Raw genomic sequence first — 18,188 nt, 5'->3', positions numbered from 1 at the left:
CCTCCTCAAACACACGCACTGGCCTCTTCCCCTCTCCTGGAGCCACACTCAGGACACTTTCATCGTGGTGATCAAGAAAATCCTGTCCTATGTCTACTGGTTGGAGGCAAGTATCGTGCGGCAGTCCTCTCAACCGGCTGTCCAGCATTTCCTCCTCGCTCAGAGCTGCTTCTTCCATCGCTTCTTCCACATTCACATGTAGAAGAATGTTGTCCATGTCATCATCTTCCATACCATCTCCAGCTTGCCCTACCATGTCATCCCCCTCCTCACTGGCAGACTCACGGTGCTCTGGCCCTACCATGTCATCTCCCTCCTCACTGGCAGACTCACGGTGCTCTGGCCCTACCATGTCTTCCCCCTCCTCACTGGCAGACTCACGGTGCACTGGCCCTACCATATGCATGTCATCCCCTTCCTCACTGACAGACTCATGGTGCTCTGGGGTTGTGCGAAAGTTGTCATCGCCTCCACGTTCAGAATCAGATGGTTCAACAAGCCCACCATCTTCATTCCAAGATAAAGCCCAGTCTGCATCTATAGACGTACCACGGTAGTATTCATTATTTTCTACAAGATATTTCAGAGCAGCATCAACCTTCTTTGGACTGATCTGTCTATACAAATGATGCCCACTGTACTGTAGCTTCCTCTTGAGTTTCACCTTGATTAACAGAGCTTCTGTAGGCATTCTGGGAAGGACTGCATGTGTTTCGCTCACATCTGCTGGGACGCAGGTTACAGGGCCAACAACTCCTTTCTGGCCCCCTTTGGGGAGAGCTATAACTTTCATAAATGGTATTCTCTTGGCTATGAGTTGTGATTCAAGAGTATTAAGACCGTTCAGCTCAGGAGGTATTTCTGGGAGCTTCATCTTATTACTCTGAGCCTCGTATGGAATTGTCTTTTTAGCTAGCAAGTGCCTATGACAACAGTAACATATCCACTCTCGGCCCCTGGATGACTTTGCTGTGGGACAAGCATTTGGGATGCAGTCCGAGTTGCACTGATGAACATACGTACCTGTAAGACAGTGGTTAACAGCCTGAACATACTTTGAGTTTGACCTATCACAGATTACTACTTGTTTGCGAAACAAAAGCCTATGACATACAGTGCAAACACATTCTGGCCCCATTTTGCATTCGATCTGGAACTTTTCAATGGCCTTCTTAACATCTGGGCAATTCTGATTCTTCTCTCGGTTTTTCTGTTTCAATTCTCTGTGATTTGGATCTGTGTGATATCTATCTCTCTCATGGTCTCGCTTCTCCTGGGCATGCTCTTCATCGGTGTGATACCGCTCCTGCGCTCTTTCTCGCTTCTCCCGGGCATGCTCTTCATCGGTGCTATACCGTGTCCTCTTTCTATCCCGTTGGGCCTGGGCATACATCTCATCCTCCTGGTACCGTTTCCTTTCTTTGTCCCGTCTGACCTTCTTCTGGTCGTCATCATCGTCGTCATGTTGTGTGGTTTTTCTCTTGCTGCTGGTAATTTGTGCAGCTTCTTCTCTGCTGTACCTAGACATGCTCCTTGTTTGTCTACGGCTCAAAACTGCTGTGACAACATCATAATGATTTTCATCCGTATGTTGTATATACAGAGCATTACTGCTTTCTAACATGGTTCTATCATAAATTCTTTCATTTGATGGGTACTTAGACCATACCCACTGGTGGCCAAACTTACCGTACACATAGATGTGTCTTCCCAGTAGTAAAGACATTGCATCTATTTCTACCTGTGTGGCCCATGCACGAAGATCTGCTGGACGTCTCCCACACTGATCTACTTGAGACAGGTACTCCTCCATGGTGAGGTCTTCCTCGAACCAAGAGCTGTAAATATCTTTAGGCATTGTTGACATGTAATCAATTAACAGCTGTCTTACTAAAGCATGATTTTCTTGCGTGCCACAGATAAGGTAACTTATCGACCGATAAAAGCAATTCCCATCCTTTTCTATCCTAACCCAACTGCTAGGTGTGGCCACAGGGATATCCCTTTGCTCAATATTCATATGCTTTCGGTCAACAGTAAGGTTCAACTCAACTGCCAGTTGCAACTGATCATTTCCTGTTAGGGGGTTAAACATGAAATGTCCTCCCTCCCAGGCCCCTATTTCTTCTAAATCCTGGTCATCATTCTGTTCCTCCCCTGTTACCTGGTCTTCCTGCACATCAGGAGAGTCTTGTCCTGTCACCACATCTTCCCTCTCATGTGGCTGATTCTTCCTTTCCTGCTCTGCCTTCCAAGCATGTAACTTCTTGAGCAATTTCTTACCCTTACGCCTCGGCATTTCTCCTGAAAAGTTAAAGTCCAACAAGAAAGTCCATAAATTTCAAATTCATGACTTCTGTAAGATATGAACTATGTTTCCTGGCAGAAAAACCATGGGGAGTAGGACGTTCAACGTTGAAGAGTTTCACATATAACCAAGGCCCCATGAAATCTCATCATCAGCCATGCAAAAAGGGAACTCATTTTGATGTTCAACTAATAGCTGCAATGTACCATATGGTCGCTCAAGAGATGAGAATGGCTGAAAACCGCAGAGGCTGTGCACTGATTGTGCATACCTTAACACATGTGACATCATCTCGATGTCTCCTTTATACTTATAATGTGCACACAGATCACGAGCACCAGTATGTACCTCTACAAATGTATTGTCGAAATCTATGTCCTGAGCATCAATGGTTAAGTTTGCTGCTGAATCAAGCACAGAAACAATATCATGCATGGAGGGACAGTGAGTTGGTGAAGCTGGAAGTAGTATGTCAAGAGTAGGCACAAAATCACAGTTGGGCTTCAAAACATCATTATCACTAAACCAACAGTCACCCCTCACTTCAATGGCTGGTGACACAAACCCAGTGACTATGCCAGATATGCCATAATCATCATATTCTACAGTAAGATGCTGGTTTGCTTTGAGATCTTCAAAAGGGATTCTCCATAGCCTTGCAGACCCAGGCTTCTGTCGCAGACGGAAAATAGCTTTGGTCTCCCACAAGCTGAGCAGTGGCTGGGCATTCCCTTGAATCAGTGGGGGTAGCTGGGCAGGTAGATCACCATTCTGACAGAACGCAGATGCCATGCTGCAGTGTTGCAACAGAGAGCAGGTACTCCACAGTTGAGATACATCCTTCACATCCATTCTGAATTTTCAACTAAGCACAATGTAGACACAACCTGAAATCAAGTAAGTCTATTTCAGGATGACAGAGGCTATTGACAGCGGCTATAGCAAACCTGTTAATAAGAATCCCCACTATAGACAGGCTAGTCAACTAAGCACAGTGCAGACAGAATGTCATTAACATTTTTACAGAATGTAAGGATGTCATCCATGAAATTTACTTGCTGTGGCCTTACCAGGATTTGTACCCAGAACCCATGGTTAAACCTTAACTGCCTCTGTACCAGTTGAGCTAACACTAACAGAGCATTTGGGATGCACTGTACAGTTGTCCAAACATTATATTAGCCAGTCAACAACACTTTTTTGAACTACTGACAGGACACAGCTACAATCTTTCAGGTCAGCATTTCACCATTAACTGATAATAACCATGTAGCAAATAACATTTTGATAATCATTTCAATCTAGGGATCTGACCACTTGGATTGAATGACGAATACCACTTAAGGATGCCATCGAAATAGTCAGTGACTAAGCCATATACATGTATGCCATAATCACACGCAGTTGTTTTTTCTCGCGTAAGTTTTACACGGACACGAAACTCGTTTTTTGTAACATAAGTAAGTTGTATCACAGGATCGAAACTTCGAATATCGAAGCCAGTTCATTTTCCCGAACTTCCGAACCCAGTCCATTTTGCTCGAACTTCTCTCGAATGGCTGTTCTAAACGTAAGTAAAAGAACAAAGTCGTTGATGCCGAACATTATGAACAACTCGACTTTTGTCCTTTTTGAGTAGTTTGACAAACATTTCGTTGAGCCGGGGGTTGAAATGAATCATTAAAATATTACCCATTAACGCATGTTCTTAAATAAATATTCGATCATTAATCTTAAATGGAGAAAACTCTGAGACTGAGCGGACATTTTTGAGCTGGGAAAACGTACTTCATCACTTACCTCTACAATAATTTCCCGAACAATTGTGAGGTGCCTCTGAATAGAGGAATCAAACCGAGGAGGCGAATGAAAGGTTTGACGAAGAAATGAAGCCAATGATTAGTTGATGTCGCAAGAGGGAATATTGGAAACTTCTGCTGTGAACAGCGGAAAGTCCACAACTGTGCCGTCTGAAGTTCTATGATTCCAAGATTCCACAAGAGTTTCGATCTTGGCCAAACCATTGCCTGACACGATGGGGATGTGATCGTAGAGGACTACCATGTCGTAGCTAGGTCTTTCTTTCTAGGTAATCATTTTTATTCTGATATTGTATATGTGGTGAATACTAAATACATGTCACCAGAAAAAAGACATTTATTCGGCAATGAAACACCGTTTTCCTCGACTAATGATGATATGTTAACCTGCACATGAATGAGAGCGACCATTTGTGCTACGTCATACTCAGAACAACTCATTATTCCAAGAGGGGAGTAGGAAAAAGTTACATACATTGGCCGACCCAACACCAGCTTTTAATCATGTAGGGCAATTGAGTACCTTCACTTATAATTGTAGATATATCGTTTTGAATTTGTAGTCCATTTTTTACCTTTTATTTAATGAGTATCATCTTTTTTATTATCATATGGCCCCGACAACGTAAAATGAAGTATTCAACAACAACGAAGCTTTACTTCCGGGGTCAAAGGTCCATAGCGTAATGGATCAATCCAACTGCAGCGTGTAAAGTGGATAGTACATAATAAAAAAACACAAAACCACACCTAAAACTGTCGTATATTTTAACATATTATCTTTTCCTACGATCGATTAAGTGCATCAATTCTCTTAGATTATGGTCACACTTTTATAAATGCCGTGCATTAACTCCCATATCTAATAAATTTCTCTACTATTTTCGATAAGAATAATGGATGCGTCTACATCACGTGACCTTTAACCAATAAGTTTTGATTTTGGAATTTCGCGGGCGTTTTGTTATCGTCTGTCATCGCGTCGTCTGCACTGTCAGTGTCATCGGTTTCGTGTCATCTCCCACAGATCAACCGTCTCATAATTTTGCAATGGCCAACGGGTACGCGTAAGTTATGAATTTTCGTAATTATTTCAATGACATTAAGACAATTTTCAAGGAGTTTCAAACCTCAATTGAATCCTTTGATGTATCACTCTTATTGGATACCGTAGTGTTTAGTCTTAAGTTTTGTAAAATTCATTAGCATTGTTAATAATTTAAGCAAAGATATGTATGTCTTGTTTTTTTTTAATACCTACGAACTTGCCATAAATTGTACCTGATACATTTGTTGTGCAATAAACTTTGATTGATTTGAACATTTTTGCACACCCACACCCACATACAGACATAGTATGAGTAATATGACTTTGACTAAGTTTGTTGAAAATTCATTGTTTGCTCTAGCCTTATTCAAGGTCAAATGATTTTTGCTGTTGTTTTTTTTCTTCTTTCTTTTGTGTTCTCTTACTCGTAGCATAACTTTTGTCTAAGCAAATGAGCTAGGTAACTAGAAAGATGATGAAATAAATATATATACATTTGTAAGGATATGTTGAATTCTATCTGCACATTTTCATACAGTATACATTTTTCATCTGTAGAGATCAAGAACAGGAAATCGAGGAACTCAAAGAGAAGATAGAGCAAATGCAGCTCATAATTGACGGCAAAGAACTGTAAGTAGATTTAATGTACTTTTTAATATCGAAACACAGGTATTACCCGATATAGTTATGCTCTGCATGCTTGATGGAGTGATTTGTATTTGAGAGCAAATTATATGTGCATTCTGTGTAGCAACATCACATTACTTATAATAAAAAATTAAGAAGGTTCTTTTTTTATGTTTTCACTACAGAAAGACTGCTTGGCAGCTCGCCAACAATACGACTGATGTGAAGGAGTGAGTCACTTTATTATATTACTAGTAGTCTTGACAAACTAAAATACTAGTAGATATCTTCTTTTTCTTTACAATGTAAGATGCAAATTATGTGATAAAAAGATGATGCATTTGGCAATGAAGCAAATTGCATATCAAAACTGCGTATCAACACCACATAACGTTATAAAACTGAACAATTTTCTTTTTTTTTCACAAATGCTTCCACTAAAGACCTCCGGCAGATCGCAAGCAGGGCCAGAAGTGAGTCACTTTCTTAGTCTGGACTATGTAACTAATACACTTGTGTACAGTATTTACGACAAAAATTCTGTTCCAAGGATGATACTTTTTGTAGTTTGGGGAAACTCAATGTAACGGAAATAAACTAAACGAACAGACACGGACCATGAACCAGCTTTCGCCCTACTTTATGTTGTATGTTTTAGAAATTGTATATTTTTGTACCATAAATATGTAATGATATATGTTGATAGAGTTATTAGGACTCAAATGACTGTGTATCTCTGTTATATTGTATCTGACCCTCACCTCTTCCCTCGTGACCTCAATGAAAAGCAGCCTGCGTGCCGATTTGAGCTTATCATGAATAAACAAAGGTTCAAACAAATAAACAAGTCATAACATACTTTTTATATCCATACAATATTTCATGAATACCGTAAGCCTTACTTTTTTCTGTACACGTCCCTACCCAACTAAAATATTTATCCTCTTTTCTTTCAACAGACTCCAATGCTGGAACTGTCAAGGATTCGGCCATAAGTCATTTGACTGCCCCAGCCCCAAGAAGTAAGCTTATGTAGTGATTTGTTTTTATACTCAACTTATGTCTAAAGCTTTTAAAATAAGCTACATATATTTGAAATAACCAACTGCAATGCTAATCACATTTCCCCTCTTTTCATTCTACAGGTTTACCCCAGGCCAGGGCTACAGGCAGGAGAGGGGTGGGGGGCCATCCAGGAGGGGATACAGGGGGGGCAGGGGTGGTAGGAGGGGTGGATCGAGTAGGGGGGGAGGGGGGATTCATATTTACTATGGCAACTAGGGGTGGTGTATTAGATGAACTGTGATTTACATAATGTGGCTTCAAAAGTTTTCACTATGAGAGGTTAACAATTGGTGACAAGTTACTACTTTGCCATTTGGAAGAAGTTTACTATACAGAGGCAATAGACAGCATGGGTTTGGTTTTGTGATTTGTTCAACTCTTCCACTGTCATGGGTCAATAACAATACATGTACATAGATTAGCATGCAGTTCATCTTTGTTGGTAGCCAACTGCAATGAGGGGTGAAGTGAAAATGATGCCTATGTCTGTCCGTGTTGTAGCACAAAGTTGCAAAAGTAGATTGTGATATTGATATAAAACGATCTACAAGACCAATGTTTAGAAATATGGGGTTAATAAAAGTCGTTTCTTGCACCTTCTTTCCTTGCAGTATTACTGGCTTTTGGGGGAGGGGGCACTGTACAAATCATTTTTCTCCTCTATGATACAAATATATGTATACAAAGACTTACTACTGAGAGATACTTAGTCTTCAATAAAGAAAGAAACAAAGAAAGAAACAATGAAAGAAACAGAAAGAAACTACTGGTTGTGCATTATAAAACTTTAAAAGAGATAATCAGACCATCCCGTCGAACAGACGTCAAACTTACGTCATGCCGGGGTGGAAGTTGTACTTCTTCTGGCTAGCTGTTCTTTGACCCTTGTTCCAGGTTAACAGAATGATGAAACTTGAGTTTTGTTGCCAACATTCTAGTTAGAGTAGCCAAAATTCATCACTGTTATAGTAGTAATCTGAATGGTGGTGTCAAATAGCCGTGTGAACTTATTTTCACTTCACTAATCTTTATCACGAATACACTAAGGTGTGAGGGTCGAGTGGGGACAAGGCTGCTGACTATCGTGTGATCTTGAGCTATTGGCAGGCATCCTGTTATCGAGAATGACCATTTGCTCCTCTGAACTCCGCAAAATGTCAATCGATTTACTCCTTCAACAATAGAACGTTATGCAGCACCAAGGACAGCCTTGCGAAATGCGTGCCAAACTGGGATGTAAAGTGATATCATACAGGCGATAGTGGAGGTTAATATCATATTGGAACAAGCACAGAATACATGGGGAGTTTTTCGCCTTTACGTTTGAACTATACTAGAAAAAGCTAACGTCGAAACGGTTCTTTTGTTCTTACGCTGGACATCTCGCGCTGCACAAGCCCTAAGAATGTAGCACATTTTGAAACGAAATAGGAAAGCAAAGAAATGACGTAAAAATGAATAACACACACGCCCACTCAATGATTAGTTAAAATTCTGACACACTAAGACCAACCGAACCATGTATCTCCTGTAAAGTTGAATACCCTGTTTGACGTCATGTGACGTGTAAATGTAATAGTTTCCTGTTACACACGCAAATCTTTTTATCAATAATTCCATTCATTATCACCCGTTGTTGAATTCAGATTTTAGCTTAATATCCAGCATACAGCCCTCACTCAGCAATTGTTTCTTTGTGTGATTTACACTAAAAATATCACGTTATGGCATATTTTGCCCCCTTTGTGTGATTTACAATATGGTAGCACACTTTCTTTGTGGGTGGGGGTGTTGTTGACGAAAATTGATGTGTACGCGGATGTCATCCATGTTATCAAATCAGTCTGGCCTAACTGAAACTACATGTACCAAAATTATGTGGTGCTCAAAATGAGAAAAAATCTTACCATTTTATCATGCTGGTCAGGACCTGCATTCTGGAGCCACAGCAGCCTAAAGCTACTTCTGTCTTTCACCAAGTTGGTGGATCTGGAGAAAATGACTCAAGCAATGGAACACATGGTCAGCAAAAAGCACATTACCACGTTGACTCAAATGCAAACAGTCAACTGCTAACATTGACGGGTCAATACTTTCACCATTGTTGCAGTACCGAACACCTCGAGAATTACACAGCGCAGCCAACTCTGTGTTCACAGTAACACGTCTATCATCTAGGCATCTTTTGTCAAGTCTTGGCAAAATACTAGACATAACAATAGTAGATGTGGGGAAGCGGTCTTTTGCAATGGCAATCAGTTTGTCAAAGTCTCCCATGACTTCCTGTAGACCGTTCGAGAGATTATTGGTGCCAACATGTACACAAACTACAGTAGGTATACCAAAGTCAGCATTGTGGTGATGGTAAATGTCTGCAGCAACATCAACAACTTTCGCACCACGGTTTGCATGTACATAAAACTTAAAATGCGATGGCGGTACATGGTTCGCGATATACTTACATATCGAGTCTGAGAAAAGAAGCACAACTGGACGTTCAGCTGCTGTGGCCATGTTTCCCAACACAACAGGGTCGTTCTTTTCTTACGTTCTGTGGGTTGTTGTAGTTGTATACAGCAAAGAAAACGTCCTTGTACGTATAGAGGACGCCGAGTTGGATGAAATCGAACGATGTGTCGTCCTCGCGGCCTCGGCTCCGACGTGATCTTTGAACTTTGTTCGGAACAACCTATTACTATAAGGAGGGGGGGGGGGACTTCGTAAAAACACATACAAAGGCCGACCCGACATCGGTTTATTTTATATAAAAAAATTTTATATGTAAACTATTATGAGATAAATAGCATATAAAATTTCTAGTCTATTCTTAACCTTGCTATTCAAAAAGTATTAACAATTTAAGTTGTGTTGAACCCCTACACGCAAAATGAACTATTAAAAACGTGCTAGATAACTTAAACTTTAAACAACTACCGCATAAAAAGCCAACAATGCCTGTCTTTTTTTACAGTAAAATTATTTCAACAATTCAAAAGTTTGCCGATATTCATTCACATCATGTGTAGACGATCGCGCTTTGAGAGGCGTTTGTGAAGTATTAGTAGTATTACTTCCTGGGTCAAAGGTTGTTGGTGCGGAAAGTGAAACTGCATGCAAACCTGCTCGCAATCGATCGGATCGGCCTACCTCGGCCTAGTGGTATATCATCATCGTTGGTGTATGGGTTTAATTATAAGTTGTATATAAGTGCGACACAACCAATTCAGAGACGGATTGCATTTTTCTCGTCGTCAAGTCGTGATTTATTAGTGGTTGAAGCCGCCATAATTAAATTTGACCATGCCCAAAAAACCATGTTTATTTGGCAACATTTGCGAGAGCATCATACTTTGCCAATCTCCCTCGGAGTCCCTCCCGATGCATAAATTGACTGTTTCAAAATCACCCGTGCAAAAAAATTCTCTATTCAAGTTCTGCGAGACGCCAAGAGCTTCTTAGTGCAAAGGCTTGCGTGTTTACCTGCAACATGACCTCAGGTTACCTGAAAAGAACACATGTTCTTTGGCCAGCAGCAAATGGAACGCCCGGAACCTTAGATAGAACATGGATTCTTAGATAGAACATGGAACGGGGACAGCACTTTTGACCCGTTTTTGGTCTGAAAATGGGTCCAAAAGTCCCCAAAACGAAGCATTTTGAAGTGATGTACACCGGAAATGTGATTGAAATCCTGTAGGGACATGTTCAAGGCACCCTTGTGCCGAATTGCAGGTCATTTGCTTGTTATACCAGGGCACAGGAGCCCAAAATATAAAAATTGTCTAAAAATGCCCCAAAAAACCTCCATAAAAATGATTTTAAGGCCTGTTTCAAAACGATTTACAAAGGGTCTGGGGGTATTTGCCATCTCAACCTCCACACCAAATTTCAGGTCGGTTGGTTAAGAAATGGCGGAGAAGAAGCCATTTGAAGGTTTGTCAGGAGAAGAAGAACCAGACAAATACAATATATTTCACTCTACCCATACCTCTTCTGTAGCGTTTTCAGTCCTATCTAACGGTGTGGATGCTTCTGTGGTAAGGCTACAGTCCTAACGGTGTGGATGCTTCTGTGGTTAGGCTACAATCCTAACAGTGTGGATGCTTCAGGTCGGTTGGTTAAGAAATGGCGGAGAAGAAGCATATAAGCTATCTTGTCCCTTAGAAACTGTTAGCATTTTTTGCCGCAAACTTAAATGCATTCACAGTACCTGTCAGGCCAAGGCGACGTTTCAAAATGTCCTTCAAGCGCATGTATATGTAGCCTTATCAAGCTAGCTGTCTTGATGGTATTCAAGGCTGGAGCCCGCATGTGTATATATATGTAAATACATGTCACCAGAAAAAAGACATTTATTCGGCAATGAAACACCGTTTTCCTCGACTAATGATGATATGTTAACCTGCACATGAATGAGAGCGACCATTTGTGCTACGTCATACTCAGAACAACTCATTATTCCAAGAGGGGAGTAGGAAAAAGTTACATACATTGGCCGACCCAACACCAGCTTTTAATCATGTAGGGCAATTGAGTACCTTCACTTATAATTGTAGATATATCGTTTTGAATTTGTAGTCCATTTTTTACCTTTTATTTAATGAGTATCATCTTTTTTATTATCATATGGCCCCGACAACGTAAAATGAAGTATTCAACAACAACGAAGCTTTACTTCCGGGGTCAAAGGTCCATAGCGTAATGGATCAATCCAACTGCAGCGTGTAAAGTGGATAGTACATAATAAAAAAACACAAAACCACACCTAAAACTGTCGTATATTTTAACATATTATCTTTTCCTACGATCGATTAAGTGCATCAATTCTCTTAGATTATGGTCACACTTTTATAAATGCCGTGCATTAACTCCCATATCTAATAAATTTCTCTACTATTTTCGATAAGAATAATGGATGCGTCTACATCACGTGACCTTTAACCAATAAGTTTTGATTTTGGAATTTCGCGGGCGTTTTGTTATCGTCTGTCATCGCGTCGTCTGCACTGTCAGTGTCATCGGTTTCGTGTCATCTCCCACAGATCAACCGTCTCATAATTTTGCAATGGCCAACGGGTACACATAGAAATGGCGGAGAAGAAGCATATAAGCTATCTTGTCCCTTAGAAACTGTTAGCATTTTTTGCCGCAAACTTAAATGCATTCACAGTACCTGTCAGGCCAAGGCGACGTTTCAAAATGTCCTTCAAGCGCATGTATATGTAGCCTTATCAAGCTAGCTGTCTTGATGGTATTCAAGGCTGGAGCCCGCATGTGTATATATATGTAAATACATGTCACCAGAAAAAAGACATTTATTCGGCAATGAAACACCGTTTTCCTCGACTAATGATGATATGTTAACCTGCACATGAATGAGAGCGACCATTTGTGCTACGTCATACTCAGAACAACTCATTATTCCAAGAGGGGAGTAGGAAAAAGTTACATACATTGGCCGACCCAACACCAGCTTTTAATCATGTAGGGCAATTGAGTACCTTCACTTATAATTGTAGATATATCGTTTTGAATTTGTAGTCCATTTTTTACCTTTTATTTAATGAGTATCATCTTTTTTATTATCATATGGCCCCGACAACGTAAAATGAAGTATTCAACAACAACGAAGCTTTACTTCCGGGGTCAAAGGTCCATAGCGTAATGGATCAATCCAACTGCAGCGTGTAAAGTGGATAGTACATAATAAAAAAACACAAAACCACACCTAAAACTGTCGTATATTTTAACATATTATCTTTTCCTACGATCGATTAAGTGCATCAATTCTCTTAGATTATGGTCACACTTTTATAAATGCCGTGCATTAACTCCCATATCTAATAAATTTCTCTACTATTTTCGATAAGAATAATGGATGCGTCTACATCACGTGACCTTTAACCAATAAGTTTTGATTTTGGAATTTCGCGGGCGTTTTGTTATCGTCTGTCATCGCGTCGTCTGCACTGTCAGTGTCATCGGTTTCGTGTCATCTCCCACAGATCAACCGTCTCATAATTTTGCAATGGCCAACGGGTACGCGTAAGTTATGAATTTTCGTAATTATTTCAATGACATTAAGACAATTTTCAAGGAGTTTCAAACCTCAATTGAATCCTTTGATGTATCACTCTTATTGGATACCGTAGTGTTTAGTCTTAAGTTTTGTAAAATTCATTAGCATTGTTAATAATTTAAGCAAAGATATGTATGTCTTGTTTTTTTTTAATACCTACGAACTTGCCATAAATTGTACCTGATACATTTGTTGTGCAATAAACTTTGATTGATTTGAACATTTTTGCACACCCACACCCACATACAGACATAGTATGAGTAATATGACTTTGACTAAGTTTGTTGAAAATTCATTGTTTGCTCTAGCCTTATTCAAGGTCAAATGATTTTTGCTGTTGTTTTTTTTCTTCTTTCTTTTGTGTTCTCTTACTCGTAGCATAACTTTTGTCTAAGCAAATGAGCTAGGTAACTAGAAAGATGATGAAATAAATATATATACATTTGTAAGGATATGTTGAATTCTATCTGCACATTTTCATACAGTATACATTTTTCATCTGTAGAGATCAAGAACAGGAAATCGAGGAACTCAAAGAGAAGATAGAGCAAATGCAGCTCATAATTGACGGCAAAGAACTGTAAGTAGATTTAATGTACTTTTTAATATCGAAACACAGGTATTACCCGATATAGTTATGCTCTGCATGCTTGATGGAGTGATTTGTATTTGAGAGCAAATTATATGTGCATTCTGTGTAGCAACATCACATTACTTATAATAAAAAATTAAGAAGGTTCTTTTTTTATGTTTTCACTACAGAAAGACTGCTTGGCAGCTCGCCAACAATACGACTGATGTGAAGGAGTGAGTCACTTTATTATATTACTAGTAGTCTTGACAAACTAAAATACTAGTAGATATCTTCTTTTTCTTTACAATGTAAGATGCAAATTATGTGATAAAAAGATGATGCATTTGGCAATGAAGCAAATTGCATATCAAAACTGCGTATCAACACCACATAACGTTATAAAACTGAACAATTTTCTTTTTTTTTCACAAATGCTTCCACTAAAGACCTCCGGCAGATCGCAAGCAGGGCCAGAAGTGAGTCACTTTCTTAGTCTGGACTATGTAACTAATACACTTGTGTACAGTATTTACGACAAAAATTCTGTTCCAAGGATGATACTTTTTGTAGTTTGGGGAAACTCAATGTAACGGAAATAAACTAAACGAACAGACACGGACCATGAACCAGCTTTCGCCCTACTTTATGTTGTATGTTTTAGAAATTGTATATTTTTGTACCATAAATATGTAATGATATATGTTGATAGAGTTATTAGGACTCAAATGACTGTGTATCTCTGTTATATTGTATCTGACCCTCACCTCTTCCCTCGTGACCTCAATGAAAAGCAGCCTGCGTGCCGATTTGAGCTTATCATGAATAAACAAAGGTTCAAACAAATAAACAAGTCATAACATACTTTTTATATCCATACAATATTTCATGAATACCGTAAGCCTTACTTTTTTCTGTACACGTCCCTACCCAACTAAAATATTTATCCTCTTTTCTTTCAACAGACTCCAATGCTGGAACTGTCAAGGATTCGGCCATAAGTCATTTGACTGCCCCAGCCCCAAGAAGTAAGCTTATGTAGTGATTTGTTTTTATACTCAACTTATGTCTAAAGCTTTTAAAATAAGCTACATATATTTGAAATAACCAACTGCAATGCTAATCACATTTCCCCTCTTTTCATTCTACAGGTTTACCCCAGGCCAGGGCTACAGGCAGGAGAGGGGTGGGGGGCCATCCAGGAGGGGATACAGGGGGGGCAGGGGTGGTAGGAGGGGTGGATCGAGTAGGGGGGGAGGGGGGATTCATATTTACTATGGCAACTAGGGGTGGTGTATTAGATGAACTGTGATTTACATAATGTGGCTTCAAAAGTTTTCACTATGAGAGGTTAACAATTGGTGACAAGTTACTACTTTGCCATTTGGAAGAAGTTTACTATACAGAGGCAATAGACAGCATGGGTTTGGTTTTGTGATTTGTTCAACTCTTCCACTGTCATGGGTCAATAACAATACATGTACATAGATTAGCATGCAGTTCATCTTTGTTGGTAGCCAACTGCAATGAGGGGTGAAGTGAAAATGATGCCTATGTCTGTCCGTGTTGTAGCACAAAGTTGCAAAAGTAGATTGTGATATTGATATAAAACGATCTACAAGACCAATGTTTAGAAATATGGGGTTAATAAAAGTCGTTTCTTGCACCTTCTTTCCTTGCAGTATTACTGGCTTTTGGGGGAGGGGGCACTGTACAAATCATTTTTCTCCTCTATGATACAAATATATGTATACAAAGACTTACTACTGAGAGATACTTAGTCTTCAATAAAGAAAGAAACAAAGAAAGAAACAATGAAAGAAACAGAAAGAAACTACTGGTTGTGCATTATAAAACTTTAAAAGAGATAATCAGACCATCCCGTCGAACAGACGTCAAACTTACGTCATGCCGGGGTGGAAGTTGTACTTCTTCTGGCTAGCTGTTCTTTGACCCTTGTTCCAGGTTAACAGAATGATGAAACTTGAGTTTTGTTGCCAACATTCTAGTTAGAGTAGCCAAAATTCATCACTGTTATAGTAGTAATCTGAATGGTGGTGTCAAATAGCCGTGTGAACTTATTTTCACTTCACTAATCTTTATCACGAATACACTAAGGTGTGAGGGTCGAGTGGGGACAAGGCTGCTGACTATCGTGTGATCTTGAGCTATTGGCAGGCATCCTGTTATCGAGAATGACCATTTGCTCCTCTGAACTCCGCAAAATGTCAATCGATTTACTCCTTCAACAATAGAACGTTATGCAGCACCAAGGACAGCCTTGCGAAATGCGTGCCAAACTGGGATGTAAAGTGATATCATACAGGCGATAGTGGAGGTTAATATCATATTGGAACAAGCACAGAATACATGGGGAGTTTTTCGCCTTTACGTTTGAACTATACTAGAAAAAGCTAACGTCGAAACGGTTCTTTTGTTCTTACGCTGGACATCTCGCGCTGCACAAGCCCTAAGAATGTAGCACATTTTGAAACGAAATAGGAAAGCAAAGAAATGACGTAAAAATGAATAACACACACGCCCACTCAATGATTAGTTAAAATTCTGACACACTAAGACCAACCGAACCATGTATCTCCTGTAAAGTTGAATACCCTGTTTGACGTCATGTGACGTGTAAATGTAATAGTTTCCTGTTACACACGCAAATCTTTTTATCAATAATTCCATTCATTATCACCCGTTGTTGAATTCAGATTTTAGCTTAATATCCAGCATACAGCCCTCACTCAGCAATTGTTTCTTTGTGTGATTTACACTAAAAATATCACGTTATGGCATATTTTGCCCCCTTTGTGTGATTTACAATATGGTAGCACACTTTCTTTGTGGGTGGGGGTGTTGTTGACGAAAATTGATGTGTACGCGGATGTCATCCATGTTATCAAATCAGTCTGGCCTAACTGAAACTACATGTACCAAAATTATGTGGTGCTCAAAATGAGAAAAAATCTTACCATTTTATCATGCTGGTCAGGACCTGCATTCTGGAGCCACAGCAGCCTAAAGCTACTTCTGTCTTTCACCAAGTTGGTGGATCTGGAGAAAATGACTCAAGCAATGGAACACATGGTCAGCAAAAAGCACATTACCACGTTGACTCAAATGCAAACAGTCAACTGCTAACATTGACGGGTCAATACTTTCACCATTGTTGCAGTACCGAACACCTCGAGAATTACACAGCGCAGCCAACTCTGTGTTCACAGTAACACGTCTATCATCTAGGCATCTTTTGTCAAGTCTTGGCAAAATACTAGACATAACAATAGTAGATGTGGGGAAGCGGTCTTTTGCAATGGCAATCAGTTTGTCAAAGTCTCCCATGACTTCCTGTAGACCGTTCGAGAGATTATTGGTGCCAACATGTACACAAACTACAGTAGGTATACCAAAGTCAGCATTGTGGTGATGGTAAATGTCTGCAGCAACATCAACAACTTTCGCACCACGGTTTGCATGTACATAAAACTTAAAATGCGATGGCGGTACATGGTTCGCGATATACTTACATATCGAGTCTGAGAAAAGAAGCACAACTGGACGTTCAGCTGCTGTGGCCATGTTTCCCAACACAACAGGGTCGTTCTTTTCTTACGTTCTGTGGGTTGTTGTAGTTGTATACAGCAAAGAAAACGTCCTTGTACGTATAGAGGACGCCGAGTTGGATGAAATCGAACGATGTGTCGTCCTCGCGGCCTCGGCTCCGACGTGATCTTTGAACTTTGTTCGGAACAACCTATTACTATAAGGAGGGGGGGGGGGGACTTCGTAAAAACACATACAAAGGCCGACCCGACATCGGTTTATTTTATATAAAAAAATTTTATATGTAAACTATTATGAGATAAATAGCATATAAAATTTCTAGTCTATTCTTAACCTTGCTATTCAAAAAGTATTAACAATTTAAGTTGTGTTGAACCCCTACACGCAAAATGAACTATTAAAAACGTGCTAGATAACTTAAACTTTAAACAACTACCGCATAAAAAGCCAACAATGCCTGTCTTTTTTTACAGTAAAATTATTTCAACAATTCAAAAGTTTGCCGATATTCATTCACATCATGTGTAGACGATCGCGCTTTGAGAGGCGTTTGTGAAGTATTAGTAGTATTACTTCCTGGGTCAAAGGTTGTTGGTGCGGAAAGTGAAACTGCATGCAAACCTGCTCGCAATCGATCGGATCGGCCTACCTCGGCCTAGTGGTATATCATCATCGTTGGTGTATGGGTTTAATTATAAGTTGTATATAAGTGCGACACAACCAATTCAGAGACGGATTGCATTTTTCTCGTCGTCAAGTCGTGATTTATTAGTGGTTGAAGCCGCCATAATTAAATTTGACCATGCCCAAAAAACCATGTTTATTTGGCAACATTTGCGAGAGCATCATACTTTGCCAATCTCCCTCGGAGTCCCTCCCGATGCATAAATTGACTGTTTCAAAATCACCCGTGCAAAAAAATTCTCTATTCAAGTTCTGCGAGACGCCAAGAGCTTCTTAGTGCAAAGGCTTGCGTGTTTACCTGCAACATGACCTCAGGTTACCTGAAAAGAACACATGTTCTTTGGCCAGCAGCAAATGGAACGCCCGGAACCTTAGATAGAACATGGATTCTTAGATAGAACATGGAACGGGGA

The 18,188-nt window shown here is 39.8% G+C and overlaps 2 protein-coding genes across 2 annotated transcripts; both read left to right on the top strand.

Moving 5' to 3' along the window:
* The first annotated feature begins 2,331 nt into the window (after positions 1–2,331).
* Positions 2,332–7,770, top strand: LOC136426833 (uncharacterized). The gene is made up of 7 exons (XM_066415553.1): positions 2,332–5,195; positions 5,735–5,809; positions 5,992–6,036; positions 6,250–6,279; positions 6,766–6,828; positions 6,952–7,028; positions 7,766–7,770. The coding sequence occupies exons 1-7, from the start codon at positions 5,179–5,181 to the stop codon at positions 7,768–7,770; spliced, it is 312 nt and encodes a 103-aa protein (XP_066271650.1). The 5' UTR covers positions 2,332–5,178.
* A 4,395-nt stretch (positions 7,771–12,165) lies between these two features.
* LOC136426832 (uncharacterized) lies at positions 12,166–15,491 on the top strand. The gene is made up of 7 exons (XM_066415552.1): positions 12,166–12,916; positions 13,456–13,530; positions 13,713–13,757; positions 13,971–14,000; positions 14,487–14,549; positions 14,673–14,749; positions 15,487–15,491. The coding sequence occupies exons 1-7, from the start codon at positions 12,900–12,902 to the stop codon at positions 15,489–15,491; spliced, it is 312 nt and encodes a 103-aa protein (XP_066271649.1). The 5' UTR covers positions 12,166–12,899.
* Positions 15,492–18,188: the final 2,697 nt, after the last annotated feature.

Source organism: Branchiostoma lanceolatum, chromosome 2, assembly GCF_035083965.1.
Source record: "Branchiostoma lanceolatum isolate klBraLanc5 chromosome 2, klBraLanc5.hap2, whole genome shotgun sequence".
Lineage (NCBI taxonomy): Eukaryota > Metazoa > Chordata > Leptocardii > Amphioxiformes > Branchiostomatidae > Branchiostoma > Branchiostoma lanceolatum.
Note: the sequence above shows the minus strand (reverse complement) of the source record. Positions and strands in the feature narration are given on the sequence as shown.